The sequence below is a fragment of the Vulpes lagopus genome, chromosome 9 (genome assembly GCF_018345385.1).
Source record: "Vulpes lagopus strain Blue_001 chromosome 9, ASM1834538v1, whole genome shotgun sequence".
In the NCBI taxonomy this organism is placed as follows: Eukaryota; Metazoa; Chordata; class Mammalia; order Carnivora; family Canidae; genus Vulpes; species Vulpes lagopus.
Window position 1 is genome coordinate 7470692 of NC_054832.1, and position 15373 is coordinate 7486064.

Below are 15373 nucleotides of genomic sequence, written 5' to 3' on the forward strand. Positions count from 1 at the left end.
GAGACTCTGACTTATGCATGTGCACAGTCATATTTGGCACTGTCACTGGTCCTCAGGAAATATTTGTTCCCTGCTCTCCCAGCTCTGACACCATGCAGACACAGCAGCGCCCTTCAGGTCTCCTCCCTCCCACCTTTGAAAGGTAATTTCCAGACAGAAATGAGGAAAGGGTGAAGGGTGACCTGGACAGGCCAGAGACAGTGCTACACATTATAGGGGGAAAAAAATAATGAGAAAATCAAATTCGGTGTAAAAGAAACTTCCTTGTTCTCACGTGACGGTGTTGTTTTAGGCAAACTTTTTTGGTACCAGGTGCACTTTGACATGCATGTGCGCACGCACACGCGGGAGCACCTGCACCACTGTTCTCAGTGCCAGTACTCCTCCATCACCAAGAACTGCCTCAAGCGCCACGTTATTCAGAAGCACAGCAACATCTTGCTGAAGTGTCCCACCGACGGCTGCGACTACAACACTCCAGATAAATACAAGTTGCAGGCACATCTGAAAGCTCACACGGAGCTGGTAAGTAGCAAGCCCGAGCGGTTGCACCATCCGCCCCGGGTGCTCACTGCTTCTCACCTTTGCGCCCTTCGCTGCGTCCTGCTTCCCGGGAACCTGTTTGTGCGAGCAAACATCCATCCTGGGGCGCACTCCTCCCTTCCCCAAAGCTTTTGCCCCGGGGTTCCTTTCACAGGGAGAGACCCAGGTGTTGCAGAATGACTCGGTTGAAACAAATACACCTTCTGTGCAAGCTTTTCCAGCGTCAGAGAGAAACTATTGGAGATCTGCAGAGTAGGAAGCAAGCAAGGATTTCTTAGAGGGCATTACAACGAGGTATTAGTAAGAGAGGTACTCGAGATAAGAGCTGCCGCTCACGGTGTGGGGGTTAGATTCCATAGTGCCTGTCAAAGCAGTAGACACTGTTTGGTCAGCCAGGAAAGGGCAGCAAATGATCATGACCCCTCTCGTCTTGTGTGGTGGTTGTCAACTCTCTGCGATAGATGGTGAAGCACATTTACTTTCAAAAAAAAAAAAAAAGTGATAATTTAATCCAAGATGCTGTTAATATTCATAATGGTAAAACTTGCTTAATTCTTTGGTGGAAGATGATGTAACACAATGAATGACTATTTCTTTTTGCAAATTCTCACGTCACTCAAGGGGCCGCCACCCGAGCGTGATTTGAACCTTCTTCAGGTTGTAAGGAGGCCCAGCTGGCCCCAGGTGTGGTTCTGCTTTAATGGCATTCCTTTTTATACCACAGAGAGCACAGCAAGAGGCTTCTTCGGCAACTTGATGTGCTCCCACTGTGTTCTGGCACAGAAATCACTCACGCTGGGGCCGTTTGTCACTACGGGTGAAGTCGGGGTGTTGTAGGTGCAGCGGGTAGGTCAGGGCACATGCTTTGGGGTTGGATGCTTGGGGGTCCGACACCGTCTCCAGCACTCGCACAGGCTGTGGATGTTGGGGCAAGTCACTCGTCCTTTCTGAGACTTGGTAGCCTCTTGTATGAAATATCTATTAAAAAGCATATATCTGTCTTCTACGCACACAAGTGTGTCTATGCACATATATGCATAGACACACGCGAGTGTATTCTATACACATGTACAGACAAGTGTGTACACTTATTTTACATGCCTGCAGACACAATGCACATGTGTGCACACATGTATATGTAGATAGATCCCCTCGGGTTACTGGGAGGATAAGATGGAATGTTCTATGGCAAGAACTAGAACTGGGCTCAGTGTTGTGTTGTTGAGCGTGTGCCGGCTGCTCACCTGGTACCTCTTCGCACACGTTTCTCTCCTTCTGAGCACACAAAGGCGTGCTCTTCCTGTTTCCCTACAGAATTGCCGTCAGCTTGGTCGTGCTCCCAGTACTGTCTCAGGGCGGGGGAAACTTCATTACGATGAGGTCAAGAGGGAGTGAGGCTGACGTGGGGACAGGGTGCTGGGGGCAGCCTTGCAGTGTAGCAGGTAAGACCAGGAACCAGACTGTGGGTTTTCCCCCTGGCTCCCCCGGTGTGCTGTGTACCTGACTTCAGGAGGAGCCATGTACCTGCCCCGTGCCTCAGTGTACCCGTTCTCGGGAGGGTGAGGTGAGAAAATGTGCATAAATGTCCCAGAACAGTGCCTCACGTGGAGTAGGTGCTGAATGCCACCTGACTGTTGTAATTAGTTAGTTATTCTATGTTTGGGGACTTGATGCTCTGCATTGAGAGACTTTGAAACAGAGAGGCTGACAGCTGACACAGAAGAGGAAGTTGTAAAAGAGCATTTCAGTGTCGGGACTGCCTGTTTTGCCCATACTTGGTTTCCTTGCCCGTTGCGTGTGTCAGAGGGACTCAGGTCCAGCTCAGGCATCTTCTTGCCTCTGGACACCAGCGCTTGGCCGCCTAGCCACGTCCCTGGTCCTTGTGGTCAGTAGGGCCCATCAGAGACATGTCATAAGATCTTAAGCCCAATTTCATATGCTTCCATTTATCTTGATAAACTGGCATTTAAAGAAGCTTCTCTTTTCAACTTTCTATGGTTGTGAACCTTCCTTCAGGGAGGCTTGTATCTCCAGTGTTTACACTTGAGAAGGTGTGTTGGGGAAAAGGGGTGACGATATCTGTTTTCATCCTGTGGTCCAGGCCCCCGTGTCCTATTCTTATACCACCTCCATGAGGGGGAGTGTTTCCTCCACGGGCCGGATCAGGAGCCTTCAGTGCAGAGTCATTGGGTAGCTGCCCCCCGGTCGGCCCGTTGGTCAGGGCAGACAGTCCTGAACGTCTGCCACGCCTTCTGGCGGGTGTCCTGGACACTTGCACACCTTTGGGAGGAATGTGGTGCAGGTAGGCTTTGTGCCATGAGAGCAGGGGCTGTGTGGATACTTGCTGTGCTCTGGCTTGTGCTGCACTAATGACACGTCCCTGGAAGTTCCCACAAGAGCAGAGTGGGAATAAGGGAGCATGACTCTGTTGACCTTATAAACACAGGGTGCTATCCTGATTGTTATCAACACTCACGTTTTCTTAGAAGTTGTTAAAGTTTGATTTCAGTCTTTTCCCTCCCTGATATTTGCAGAGAGACACTTTTAAAGGTGAAAACGTGCTGTTGTGGCCCTGAAGCTCGCTGACACAGGCTAGAGGGGCTCCTCTCTGCGTGCCAGGCATTGGGATTTCAGACATGAGTAAGACCCCCCTGTCTGCTTTCAAGGTGCCCTGTTTCGTGGGGGGGGGGGAGACAAGAGGATAGTAATAGCAATAGGGCAATGAGGAAGGGTAAGTGAGGCCAACACAAAGTGCCCTTGCCCTCCCACAACCGCCTGGAGAGGTCCTGGTCGGGGTAAGGAGGGCTGCCTGGAGGAGGGTTTCTGCGCTCGATGAGTAGGATTTGGCCAAGGGAGAGGCAAGGAGGGGCGCTCCCGGCAGACGAGGCAGGCACACCGAGGGGAAGCTTTTGTATTTACCCCAGAATACTGAAAGCATTTTCCATGAAACACGCGGACTGTACTGCCAGTGTAGCAAGATGGCATCGTTTATGAAAACAGGTTCCAGTATTTCAAGTTTAGACAACATTTATATTTTGAGCCTGTAAATTATTTCTGGAATAAAGTCACAGTTACCAGGGAAATGTCGACCTGGTGAGGAGATCTTCTGTGAGCTAGCATTTCTTATTTTTTTTTTAAGATTTTATTTATTTATTCATGAGAGAGAGAGAGAGAGAGACAGGCAGAGGGAGAAGCAGGCTCTCTGCAGGGAGCCCGATGTAGGACTCGATCCCAGGACTCCAGGATCACGCTCTGGGCTGAAGGCAGGCGCTAAACTGCTGAGCCACCCGGGAATCCCCATGTTTCTTATTTTCCCTCCCCGAGCCCCTGGCACCCACTAATCTGCTTTCTAGTTCAATGGATTGGCCTGGCTGGGGATTTTGTGGAAAGGGAATCATGTGATTTATGTGTAACGGCAGAGTGAGTATATACCCTGCTTCCTCAGGGTCGCGGTGAGGGTCCCGCGAGATAGCATGAATGAGCTTCATGACATAAAGGTGCTGAGCTGAGGACTCTGGTGAGGGAAGGGTCTCTCTGGCTTGGGAGAGCGGAGCTGTTGTGACCTCCCAACAGGGGTTAGCCTGGAGATTGATTCCTTTAGCTGTGACCCAGAGAGATGGGCCGGGTGTGTTAAAAGTCTGGTTGGACTCTGAGTCAACACTTGCCTGATTTCAACTCAGATTCCCATGCAGGGCAAAAACTAAGGAAATTTTAAATTGAACCCCTGCCCCACCCCACATGGGCCTCCATCCAGGTCCGTTCTGGCTGCTCTAGGACCCTGGGATAATTTGGCCGAGTTCCCATTTCTGTGACTCCTAACCATTTCTTCTCTTACTGATGCACCCAGTGATCGGAAGGCGTGAGTACATTTACTATGGTCTCCCTCGCCACATCCTCGCAGGAGGAACCAGGTGGTGGGACTTAGAGTCAAGGCTGTATTAGCATCAAGGAAATGTGGAGAACCAGCCAAGGGTAGTAGTTAAGGATGTTGCCGGAGCAAGCCCACTTTTTAAAGCACCGTGCAGAGTTTGTGCAGGGGAGGCTGGAGGGAACACGTGTGGTGCCAGGGGCTTTAGGATCTAGGATCCTGTAGCTTAGATCCCATATTCACCTCCGTGATCTTGGTCATTTGCTGAGCCTCTGTATTCTCATTTGTAACCTGAGAATTTGGTACCATCTCTGGCCTCTCAGGTCATGGTGTATAGACTAGAAAATGTGTGGCACACCTGGATCAGTTTTTGCAGTCCCTGGGTCATGGTCCGTGAAACGGTTTAGTGGGTCACAACCAGTAAGTATATCTTAAAAACAAAATACCATAGAATAAAATAGAAATAACTAGCATTAGGCACCCCTACCGGAGGTTAAGTATTGTTTTCTGAGACCTTTGTTTCCATTCTTCAAGATTGATTGATTGATTGATTGATTTATTTTTAAGATTTATTTATTTTAGAGAGAGCAAGAGCGGGGGGGGCAGGGACAGTGTGGTGGTGGGAAAGGGAGAGAGAATCTCAAGCAAACTCCACGATCTGCGCAGAGCCCAATGTGGGGCTCGATCTCACGGCCCTGAGATCACCGACTGAGCCACCGAGGTGCCCCCATTTCCATGTTTCAATATGTTTCTTTATCAGTGTGTGTCCTTGGGTGTCCCACATGGCAGTGTCAGATGGGTGACCTCCTATGTGTCCCACTAAATAAGTTTATAAGTTAACGACCCAGTTGATGTAATTCATGATGTCCTGAATCACAATCACATGGGGTGAGAGGTTGCTGGGCTCATGCCTCCACTGTAATTTGAGGGGGACCAGGGAATCTGCCCCTAGAGTCCCTCCCCGTAGACATGTTTGAAATGATAGGAAATGGATAGGAAATCTACCCATATGGTAGATGTTCATGGTATGTCAGTCTTTCCCTTTGTCTCCAGCTTGCGTTTCTTCTAAGACAACCTCGCAGGTAACCAGCCCATCCACGGGCCCTTGGAGCTGTACAAACCCACACTGGGGAATGGGCATGTTTTGGCGTCACATGCTGACTCTACCACTCACAGGGTGTGGCTTCACTGCCTAACCTCTCTCTCTTTTTTATTTAAGATTTTATTTATTGACTCATGAGAGACACAGAGAGAGGCAGAGACATAGGCAGAAGGAGAAGCAGGCTCCCTGCAGGGAGCCCAATGCGGGATTCGGTCCCGGTACTCCGGGATCATGACCTGAGCCAAAGGGAGATGCTCAACCACTGAGCCACCCAGGTGCCCCACTTCCTAACCTCTCTGATACCCGGTCTGTAAAGTGTCTCCCGGGTCGCTGTGGGAACTTAGTGAGATGATGTTTGTGAGGGGCCCAACACAGGTCCGGGTGCACAGGGGAGCGGCTGGTCTGAGCTAGCTCGTCCTAATTAGCAGTAGCGGGGGTGGGGGGTTGGGAGGAATGGGGGCGTGGAGGAGGCATCCATCCTTCCAGGACGCCATGGCCTCTCAATACATATTTCTAATTAGTGCTTGGTCCCTGTCTTTGAAAAATGTTTGCTTTGCTCTGGTTTTGGCCATAAGGGCACACACGTTTAAAACATTGTAGCATGTGCTTGCTGGATATAAACTAACGTACTGCCCACAAAGCACAGAGGAAGTAGAAGGGACTACTCCAATATCTTTCTGGAAAGAAATGGGTTTGTCTGGTTTTTGTTTTTGTTGTTGTTGTTTTTGTTTTTTTTTTTAGTGGAGAAAAAAGTGGTTGAATTAAAGTGATTGGATGCAGGGTTTTTCTTTTTTTTTTTTTAATAAATTAATTTTTTATTGGTGTTCAATTTACCAACATACAGAATAACACGCAGTGCTCATCCCGTCAAGTGTCCCCCTCAGGGATGCAGGGTTTTTCTTTTCTAAGAGCTATGAGAGAGGATGGTCTTTTCCTCCGTGCTCACAGACCCGTTTGTCTCTGTGTCGCCCTGTTCTGGGTGTGTGTTCTCGGTGCTGGAGACCTCGGGCTCCCAGAGCTTCCTGTGTATACAGTGCAGCTTCCCGTGAGCCAAGCGGAGGTCTAGGATCAAAGGGGCACGGCTGGCAGAACAATGTTTTCAGTGGGCAGGAGGATCCTTGAGACAAAATCCCATTTTTGGGGTTGGGGCAACCCCAAATGGAGCAACCCATTTGGGGCTGTTCCTTCTTTTCTTGCTGGGGAGGGTGGGGCTTGTTTCTACCTTGTTCAAATCAGTCACAACTTTATTTATTTTTAAAGATTTTATTTATTTATTCATGAGAGACACAGAGAGAGGCAGAGACACAGGCAGAGGGAGAAGCAGGCTCCCTATGGGGAGCTTGATGCAGGACTCGATCCCAGGACCCCAGGATCACGGCCTGAGACGAAGGCAGACGCTCAACCTCCCAGCCACCCAGGTGTCCCTCAGTCAGAACTTTAGTGTCACCTTTTCTGCCTTTGTCACACTTTGTGCCTCTGTGTGTTGGCGGCTCTTGCTAGCTCCCTGGGCCCTTTGAGGGCAGGGTCGCTGTCTCATACCTCTGTCCTCAGTGCCTGGCACGTCACAGGGGCCCTTGGAAGGTCTGAGGAATGAATGGTTACAGCAGACACCATAACTAGGCTTTTATTCCTGACACATTGTTCAGCGTGGAATCTCCCATCTAATTTCCTAAACTTGAGGTCACAGATTTTGTAGGAGTAGTACTTATGTGATAGTTAATACACTTGGTGGCAGGGAGCAGCTTTGATATCGTCCACCTGCTGCTGGTTTTAGACTTGAGAGCTGCCCCGTTGCTTTGGGGGCCAAGGCACCTGCTCTAGAGCAGTAGACCAAGGCAGAGTCCATCCAGGATAGAGAGTGGGGGCTCGAGCCTGAGTCCTGGGGCGACGCCTGCGTCCCACACTGAGGCCACACACTCCTGCCAAGGCCTTTCTTCTTTCAAAGGGTCCTTTGTAGCTTTGAAGACCATTTCCACCAGAGCAAACAAACTCCGAGGGCTGGGCTCCTTGATTGTCATTACTGTGCAGGCCTCTTGCTCTCCGCCTCTGCCAGGAACTCTTTTAACAACCGCTCTTTTTAAGTTTGCTGTGTCACTTTGGGTTTTCATCTCCGGTATGGAACTGGGCTTGAGAAAAAAAAAAAAATGAATCCTAAGAGCCCCCCCTCCTCCTACCGCCTGTGTCCCACCGCCTGTGTCCTTCTGACAATCTTCAAAGGCATCAAGAAATGAGGGGCCCTGATAAGCTGTAAGATAAATTGCTTTCAGACTATCAGAGATTAAAAGAAAAAAAAAAATCAAATAGCAAGGACTCCGGGGGGATGACTGTAAACTCCTTCAAAGCCCTGCTGAACGCCTCCATCATCTCTGCTGACGAGGGCACTGGGGGCAGCTGGGGGTGGTCACAGGCCTCCTCCAGGATGCTCAGCCAGGTCCAGGGCATCTTTCAGAAATGGTCTGTTAGTACCTGTTCCTGCATGCAGACTCAGGGAGTGATGGGGTGACCTGGAAGGGTCAAGGGCAGAGGAGGACAGTGATGGGCGCCCAGAGCCCACTGTAGCCTGGGTGGAAATCTGGGCAGCATCGCCTGGGTGCAAAGCTCAGGACAGTTTCACAGTAGCTCCCTGGACCCCTTGGACACCTGAGCTTGGCAGTCATCTCTTGGAACCCAGATGTTTTGTGGGGCATGCAGCCAGACTGTTGGTGGTTCCAAGGGACTTTTGTTAGGTTTTGGTTTTGTTTTTAAATACTGAGTACCCTTCTCCTAAGTATGCTCCAGGGAATAGCCTCTCTGGAGATGTTCTGCAACAGCAGCATCTAATCCATAAAGCAATTTGAAGGGTACTTACTCAGAACCCCGTCTTGGAGATTCCTAGGGTGCGTTAACCCACAAGGTCTGTTATCTGAGGCCAAGTTGCATTAGTATCGATGCCACAGCCACAGCAGCAACATCTTTCAGATTTATTGAGTGCCCACCAGAGGCCCGGCTCCATTCTAAGTACTTTGTGTGTGTGTTGTCTCTTAATAAACTTTATTTTTTAGAACAGCTTTAGGTTCATTGCAAACTGAGCAGGAAGTATAGAGATTTTGCCGTCCCCAAACACATGCAACCTGCCCCACTGTTGACATCCCGCACCACAGTGATACCTTTGTGACAGTCACCGAACTGACACTGACAAGTAACGCCCAGAGCCCAGAGGTCACATTAGAGGTTGCTCTCAGTGTTGTGCTTTCTGTGGGTACACAGAACCTATTCTTTTCAAGTTGTTGAGGCCTGTTTTATGGCCCAGAATGTTCTGCGTGACCTTGAGGATGTCTATTCTTACATTGTTGGATGTAGTAGTCTGTAGATGTCAATTATACCCAGTTGACTGATGGTGTTGTTGAATTCAACTGTGTCCTTACCCATTTTCTGCCTGCTGGATCTGTCCCATTTCTGGTAGAGGGATCTTGAAGCCTCCAGCTAGAGTAGGGGCCTCATCTATTTTTCCTTGCCATTCTAGTTTTTGCCTCATACTTTTCAACTCTGTTGTTAGATGCGTATATGTTAAAGATTATTATGTCTTCTTGGAGAGTTAACCCCTTCAACATTATGTAATGCCCCTTTTTGTCACCGATAACTGTCCTTGAAGTCTGTTCTGCTTGAAATTAATAAAGCTACCTCCCCTTTCTTTTGATTAGTGTTAGCCTGGTATCATGTCCTTTTAATCTGAATATGTCTTTAAAGTGGTTTCTTACAGCCCACTTATAGTTGCATCTTGCTCCTTGATCCAGTCTGGCAATCCCTGTCTTTTAATATTTAGGTCATTGATAGTCAAAGTGATTAGTGAATAGTTGAATTAATATTTATCAAATTTGTTGTGTTTTCTAATTGTTGCCCATGTTCTCTGTTCCTTTGTCTTCCAATCTTTTTCTTTCCCATCATTTGTAGTTTTATTTTTTTTTTAAGATTTTATTTATTTGCCTGAAAGAGTGAATGAGAGAGCAAGGTCAGGCAGGGGGAGGGGCAGAGGGAGAAGGAGAAGCAGACTCCCTCTGAGCAGAGAGCATGATTCAGGGCTCGATGCCACGACCCTGAGATCATGACCTGAGCCATAGGCAGATGACCAACCGATTGAGCCACCCAAGCACCCCTGTTTTGGAGTTTCAATTGAGCATTTTATATGATTTCATTTTCTCTCTTCTCTTAGCATATCACTTACACTTTTTTTTTTTAAACTTTTTCTGGGGGTTACCGTAGAACTTGCCGTATATGTTTACATATAATCAAAGATGACTTTCAAATGGCACTGTTCCACTTTATGGATAGTGTGAGTACCTTGTAATAACAAAATAATCATAATTTCTTCTTCCTACTCCTTGTATCATTGTTGATATTTATATCACTTATATACAAGTGTATGTATATAGAAAGCATACAATTTTGAATACATTGTTGTGTTACTATTTTGAAGAAACTTTCTGTTAGATCAGTTAAGATTAAGATAAATAAAAGTTTTTATTTTACCTTCACTTCTCCGTTCTCCAGTACTCTAACTTTATGTGGATCAAGTTTCTGACTTTATCTTGTTTTAATATTTCTTGTAAGACAGATCTTACTGGTAACAGATTCCTTTAATTTTTGTTTGCTTCAGAAAGTTTGTTTCTCCATTTTTGAAGGATACTTTTACAGGGTACAGAATTCTGGGTTGGTGATTTTTTTTTCTTTTCTTTTAGCCCTGTAAATACTTCATTCCATTCTCTTCTTGTTTACATGGTTTCTGAGAAATTAGGTTCTTATCTTTGCTCTTCTATAGATAAGATTTTTGTTTTATTTTGTTTATATCTCTGGCTTCTTTCAGTATTTTTTCTTTAGCTTTGGTTTTTTTGTTGTTTGAACATGATAGGTGTAGTTTATTTGGGATTACTCCTATTTGGTATTCCCTGAGCTCTCTGGATCTGTCTTGGTGTTCAACATCCTATTGGGGAAATTGTCAGATATTATTGTTTCAAATATTTCTTCAGTTCTTTTATCTCCTTCATCTTCTCATGTTCCCATTATGTGTACATTACACCATCTGTTGTCCCACAGTCCTTGGATATTCTGTTCTGTCTTCATCAGTCTTCTTTCCTGCCTGCTTTTTAGTTTTAGAGGTTTCTTTGGAAATATCCCTAAGCTCAGGACTTCTTTCCTCAGCTGTGTTTGGTCTCCTACTACACCCATCAGATGCATTTTTCTGTTGCAGTGATTTGACCTCTAGCATTTCTTTGTTGGTTCTTTCTGAGAATTTTCATCTCTCTGCTCACATTGCCCATCTCCTCTTGCATGCTGTCTATTTCATCCAGTAGAGCCCTGAGCATGCACGTCAGAGTAGTTTTAAATGCTCAGTCTGATAATTCCAGCATCCTTGCCATATCCGAGTCTGGTTCTGATGCTTGCTCTGTCACTTTAGACTGTGTTTTTTTTTTTTTTTTTTCCTCTTGGTGTGTCTTGTTTTTTTTCTTCCTTCATAGCTGGACAGGAATGGGTCCAAGGAACTACTGTAAATAGGCCTTTATTAATGTTTTGGTAGGGTGTGAAGGAGGGGGGGTCATTCTAGAATCCTGTGACTAGGTGTCAGTCTGTTAGTGAGCCTCTCTGCTCCTGGACTGAACTTCACCAGTGTTCCCCCCCCCCCCCCCCTTGACGCTCTTAGGTGGGAAAGGATGATTGAAGTGGGCTGGGTTTGGGTATGTCCTTTCTCTCACATGGAAGGCTGTAGGGGGCAGGTTGGGGTATTGACCTTCCCCTCGGTGGCTTAGTCTCTGGTAATACCCCAACAGGTTTGGCTCTGGGTAACTGGTTTCCCCTGGGGGCAGGCCTTGGGAAGAAGAATCGAATGATGTGGGGTATTTTGAAATGGTTCCTTTTCCCCTCTTCCTGTGAAGCCTGGGTTTTTCTCTGATATTCACTGTAGTATGAAGTCAAGTGCCTGGGGAGAAAACTCAGAAAAGTGGATGCCCCTGGACATTTTAACTCTACTTGTCTATTGTGAGCTTCCAGCAGTACATTAATTCCAGTCCTAGTTTCCCTGCCCTGGGCCTGGTTCTTAGGGGGGGTTCCTGCTTGTGGGTTTCTGCTCCAATAAGTTTGTGATTCTCTGCCTTTTCTCCAGTTTGCGGAGCAGTGGTTTGCCTATGACCTCCTGTCTCTTACAGATTAAGAAGAGTTGTTGTGTTTTCAGTTTGTACAGCATTTCATTTGTTGTTAGGATGAAGTGGAGACTTCTGAGATTCTTACGTGCTGGACTAGAAATTGGAAGTCCCCTTTATGTGTTTTTAATTTCTTTTTTTTCCTCCTAACAAGGAGGCTACTTTTATCACTATTTTACAAAGAAACCAGGGCATTGACAGGTGAAGTCACTTGCCCAAAGTTCCCCCAGCTAATAAGTGGTGAAACCAGGGTTTGAACCTAGGGACTTGGAGCCCTGAGTCTGTACTCCTAGTCACTGTCTTAGGGGAGCAGGAACTCGGGAGTACAGAGGTCTAGTTTGGATGGCCACCTCTGCCCTTGGGGGGGTAGTGTGACCTTGGGCAGCTTCTCAAATGCCTCATGGGGTGTGGTATGTAGAGTGCAGCACTCTGTAGGAATAAGTTCTTCAGAAATGGTCACTATTGTTGCTATTATTATATATTGGTATAAGGAGACTGCATTTTGGGGCAGCTTGTTCGTTTACTATGGCATGAGGAGCATTTGGTGCAATGCTGAGCTCCTAATAGGTAGGTGGACAGTAAATAGTGGGAATTTGTTCTATAAATTGAAGCAGTCATGGACTACATCCTCCAGAACACACACAGCCCAATACTTTTCCTTGCAGTCACAGCTCCTGCATTTCTTATGGGCTTGTAAAGTTTGTTAATAATACCGATTGCACTTTGAAGCTCATTGTGGGTGTTTCTCTGCTTGGTAAGTTTGTACCGATACTGCCTCACTTGGTTGTCTTTCCTATTGGGGACACTGAGGGTGGGAGCAAACTCACACACAAAGCTGTGTGCCGTCTGGTAGCCTCTCCCAGGTGTGGATCACCTGTAGCACAGATAGAGTCCAGCTACAGCCCTTTCCCTTGGTCAGCTCACCCGTGTTAGTGCCTAGAGCCCCTAGACCGCCAAGTGGCATAAACAACAATGTTTATGGTCTCACAGTTCTGGAGGCCAGGATTCCAAGATCAAGGTGTCAGCAGGGTTACTTCCATGAGGGCCATGAGAGAGAGTCTCTTCTTTGCTTCTCTCCTAGCTTCTGGTGTTTGCCAGCAATCTTTGTTGTTTCTTGGCTTGCAGATTCATCACCTGGATTTCTGCCTCCTTATTCACATGCCATCCCCTCCGTATGCGTGTCTGTGTCCAAATTTCCTTTTTTTAAAATAAGGACACCAGTCATGTAGGAATTAAGTCTCCCCTAAGGACTTCATCTTCACTAATTGCATCTGCAATGACCCTGTTTCTAGTTCAGGTCTTACCCTGAAGTACTACTGGGGGTTAGAGCTTCAATATATGAATTTTGCAGGGGACACAGTTTAACCCATAACACTCACCCTTTGGGGAAAATTGGCATATGAAATAGTCCTACAATGAGCTGAAGGAACAGGCAAATGGGTAGAAGCTAGCTTGATGATTCACAAGAGCTGCTCCCGTGGTGGGATGTAGCATGGCAGTTAGCCAGACCTGTGAGGCCAGGCGCAGTGTAGAGCGAACACCTTACCTGCAGCCTCAGTGGGACACAGGCCTTGGGAGTAGTAGGAGCAGCCTGGAGTGGGCGTCTTGGGTCCAAAGGCCAGCTCCTCCTCTCAATGACTTGGCCTCATTTCTTAATCTGTAATGTGAGCATCATAATGCCTGCCGATTGAAAGTGATTGTGAGTCTCAGTAAAATAACTTCTGTGAAACCCCACACACACCACGCAGAGAGCATTGGAGGACATAATACACGTCGGGTCGTGGAGCGCCGCTGGTCTGTGTGGTAGACCTCGAGGTGGAGCCCTGCCCTCTGCTGGCCTGCCCACCTCCACCGGACTGTCATGTGTAAGCCCCATCCCTCCCTTCTGAAATGGAGCCAGTACCATTCCCCAACACTCCAGAGCTCCCCAGGTGTGTGGGCCAGGTGCAGGTGGCATGTCACGTGTTTGCAGAGGTGCACTGTGGTCTAGCTGTGGTGACGGTGGTGGCAATGGTGGCCGTGGTGGGGGAGGTGGTGGTGATGGTGGTGGTTTTTTCATGGAGCCCAGGGTTAAATGAGACACTCCATTGATTGCACTCTCTTTCTGTTAAGGATAAAAGGAGTTATTCTTGTCCAGTGTGTGAAAAGTCTTTTTCAGAAGACCGACTGATAAAGTCGCACATCAAGACCAACCATCCCGGTAAGGTTATGCATTTTGGAGAGGAGATTAATTTTAAACTGCTTATGTTTGTTTTAAAAACTCAGCATTATATATCAACTGCACGAAATGGAAATGAAAGGGGATGAAAGTATGAGTGAATTTGAGGGAAACAATTACCTTTATTTAACGGGGGGGGGGGGAGTTGTTGTAATTATTCACTTCATTTTATCCCTTTATCTGGTCTCCTGATACATGTTCCCACACTCCCATCTCCCCCTCCCTTTTAATGTCCAAGTACCTTCGGATGGGTCACTTACAAGCAGGTCTGACCTAGACTCAGCTGCCTGGGTGCCTGTGAAAAGTTTGTTGCCCGTCATGGTGGTCTGAGGAGCCGTGCTGAGTTGGAGTGACCATCACCTTGGGTCTCCCCCCCGCTGGTCTCTTCACACTCAGAGGTGTGAAGCATGAGCCATTCATACCTGTCACACCTGTTTTCTCCACCTGGGACCCATTTCCTCCCCTCTGCTCAATTACTTCCTGTTTATTCTCTGTGTTTTTCCTGGGAGTCCCGTCCTTGGGGAGGATTTGGGGACTCCCGGCTGGGAGCAGGGCTCCCCCCATACCCCACTCTTGGTGCACTGACCCCTTGTGTTCTGGTCATTGGCACTTCCCTGACCCCTGTGAGGGCCGTGGGGAAGGCTGTTAAGGGTTAAGGCCCAACCCCAGATCCCCGGTGTCATATGGGGCAGGCCCGAGAGCACAGATGCAGGTGCTGTGTATGGTATGAAGGAGGAATAGGTAAGGTGGGTGCGCTTTTCCCTTCATCCATGTGTCTTTTATATCTGCCCCTGTGTTAGGGCATTGACTCACTGGGATCATAAATGATAATAGAGAAAAGTAAAGAAATAATGGAGTTCACCAACACTTATGTTTTATCTGGGAACAGATAGAGCCTTAAGGCCTTCATCTGTGTGGGAACACGTGGGTTATGGGATTCTCTGATGGCCTCATTCTACCTTTCCTGTTCCAGCCTGTGTCCAGTGTGAGCCGAGGATGCTCGTTCAGATTGGACAGCCTTTGCTCATGAACATTTGTGAGGTGTTGTCTTTGGTCTAAACTTCACATATATACAACACACAGGATAATATGAGGAACCCCCAGGTATCCTCAACAGCTCAGCTTCTGTACTTGTGAGCATTTTGTCAGACTTGTTTTATGGATTGACCCTCAAAAGTTTTTGTTCTGGAATATCTTTTTTTTTTTTTTTTAAGATTTTATTTATTTGCAAGAGAGAGAGAGAGAGAGAGAGAGAGCGAGCAAGCAAGCAGGAGGAGAGGCAGAGGCAGAGGGAGAAGCAGACTCTCTGCTGAGCAGCGAGCCTGATACAGGACTCGATCCCAGGACCCCAGGATCATGACCTGAGCCAAAGGGAGACGCTCAACCACTGAGCTACCCAGGTGTCCCATGTTCTAGAATATCTTAAAGTATGTCTCACACGTATGTAACTTCCTCATAAAAGAATGTTGGAT

The 15373-nt window shown here is 47.4% G+C and overlaps 1 protein-coding gene across 11 annotated transcripts in view; it reads left to right on the top strand.

Moving 5' to 3' along the window:
- Positions 1-15373, top strand: part of ZFAT (zinc finger and AT-hook domain containing) — a 274158-nt gene that overhangs the window by 170214 nt on the left and 88571 nt on the right. For all 11 annotated transcript variants that reach the window (XM_041769045.1, XM_041769044.1, XM_041769042.1 and 8 more), the window contains 2 exons: positions 293-525; positions 13796-13883. In XM_041769045.1, coding sequence (XP_041624979.1) covers positions 293-525; positions 13796-13883 — 321 coding nt within the window. The remainder of the gene's footprint in view (positions 1-292; positions 526-13795; positions 13884-15373) is intronic.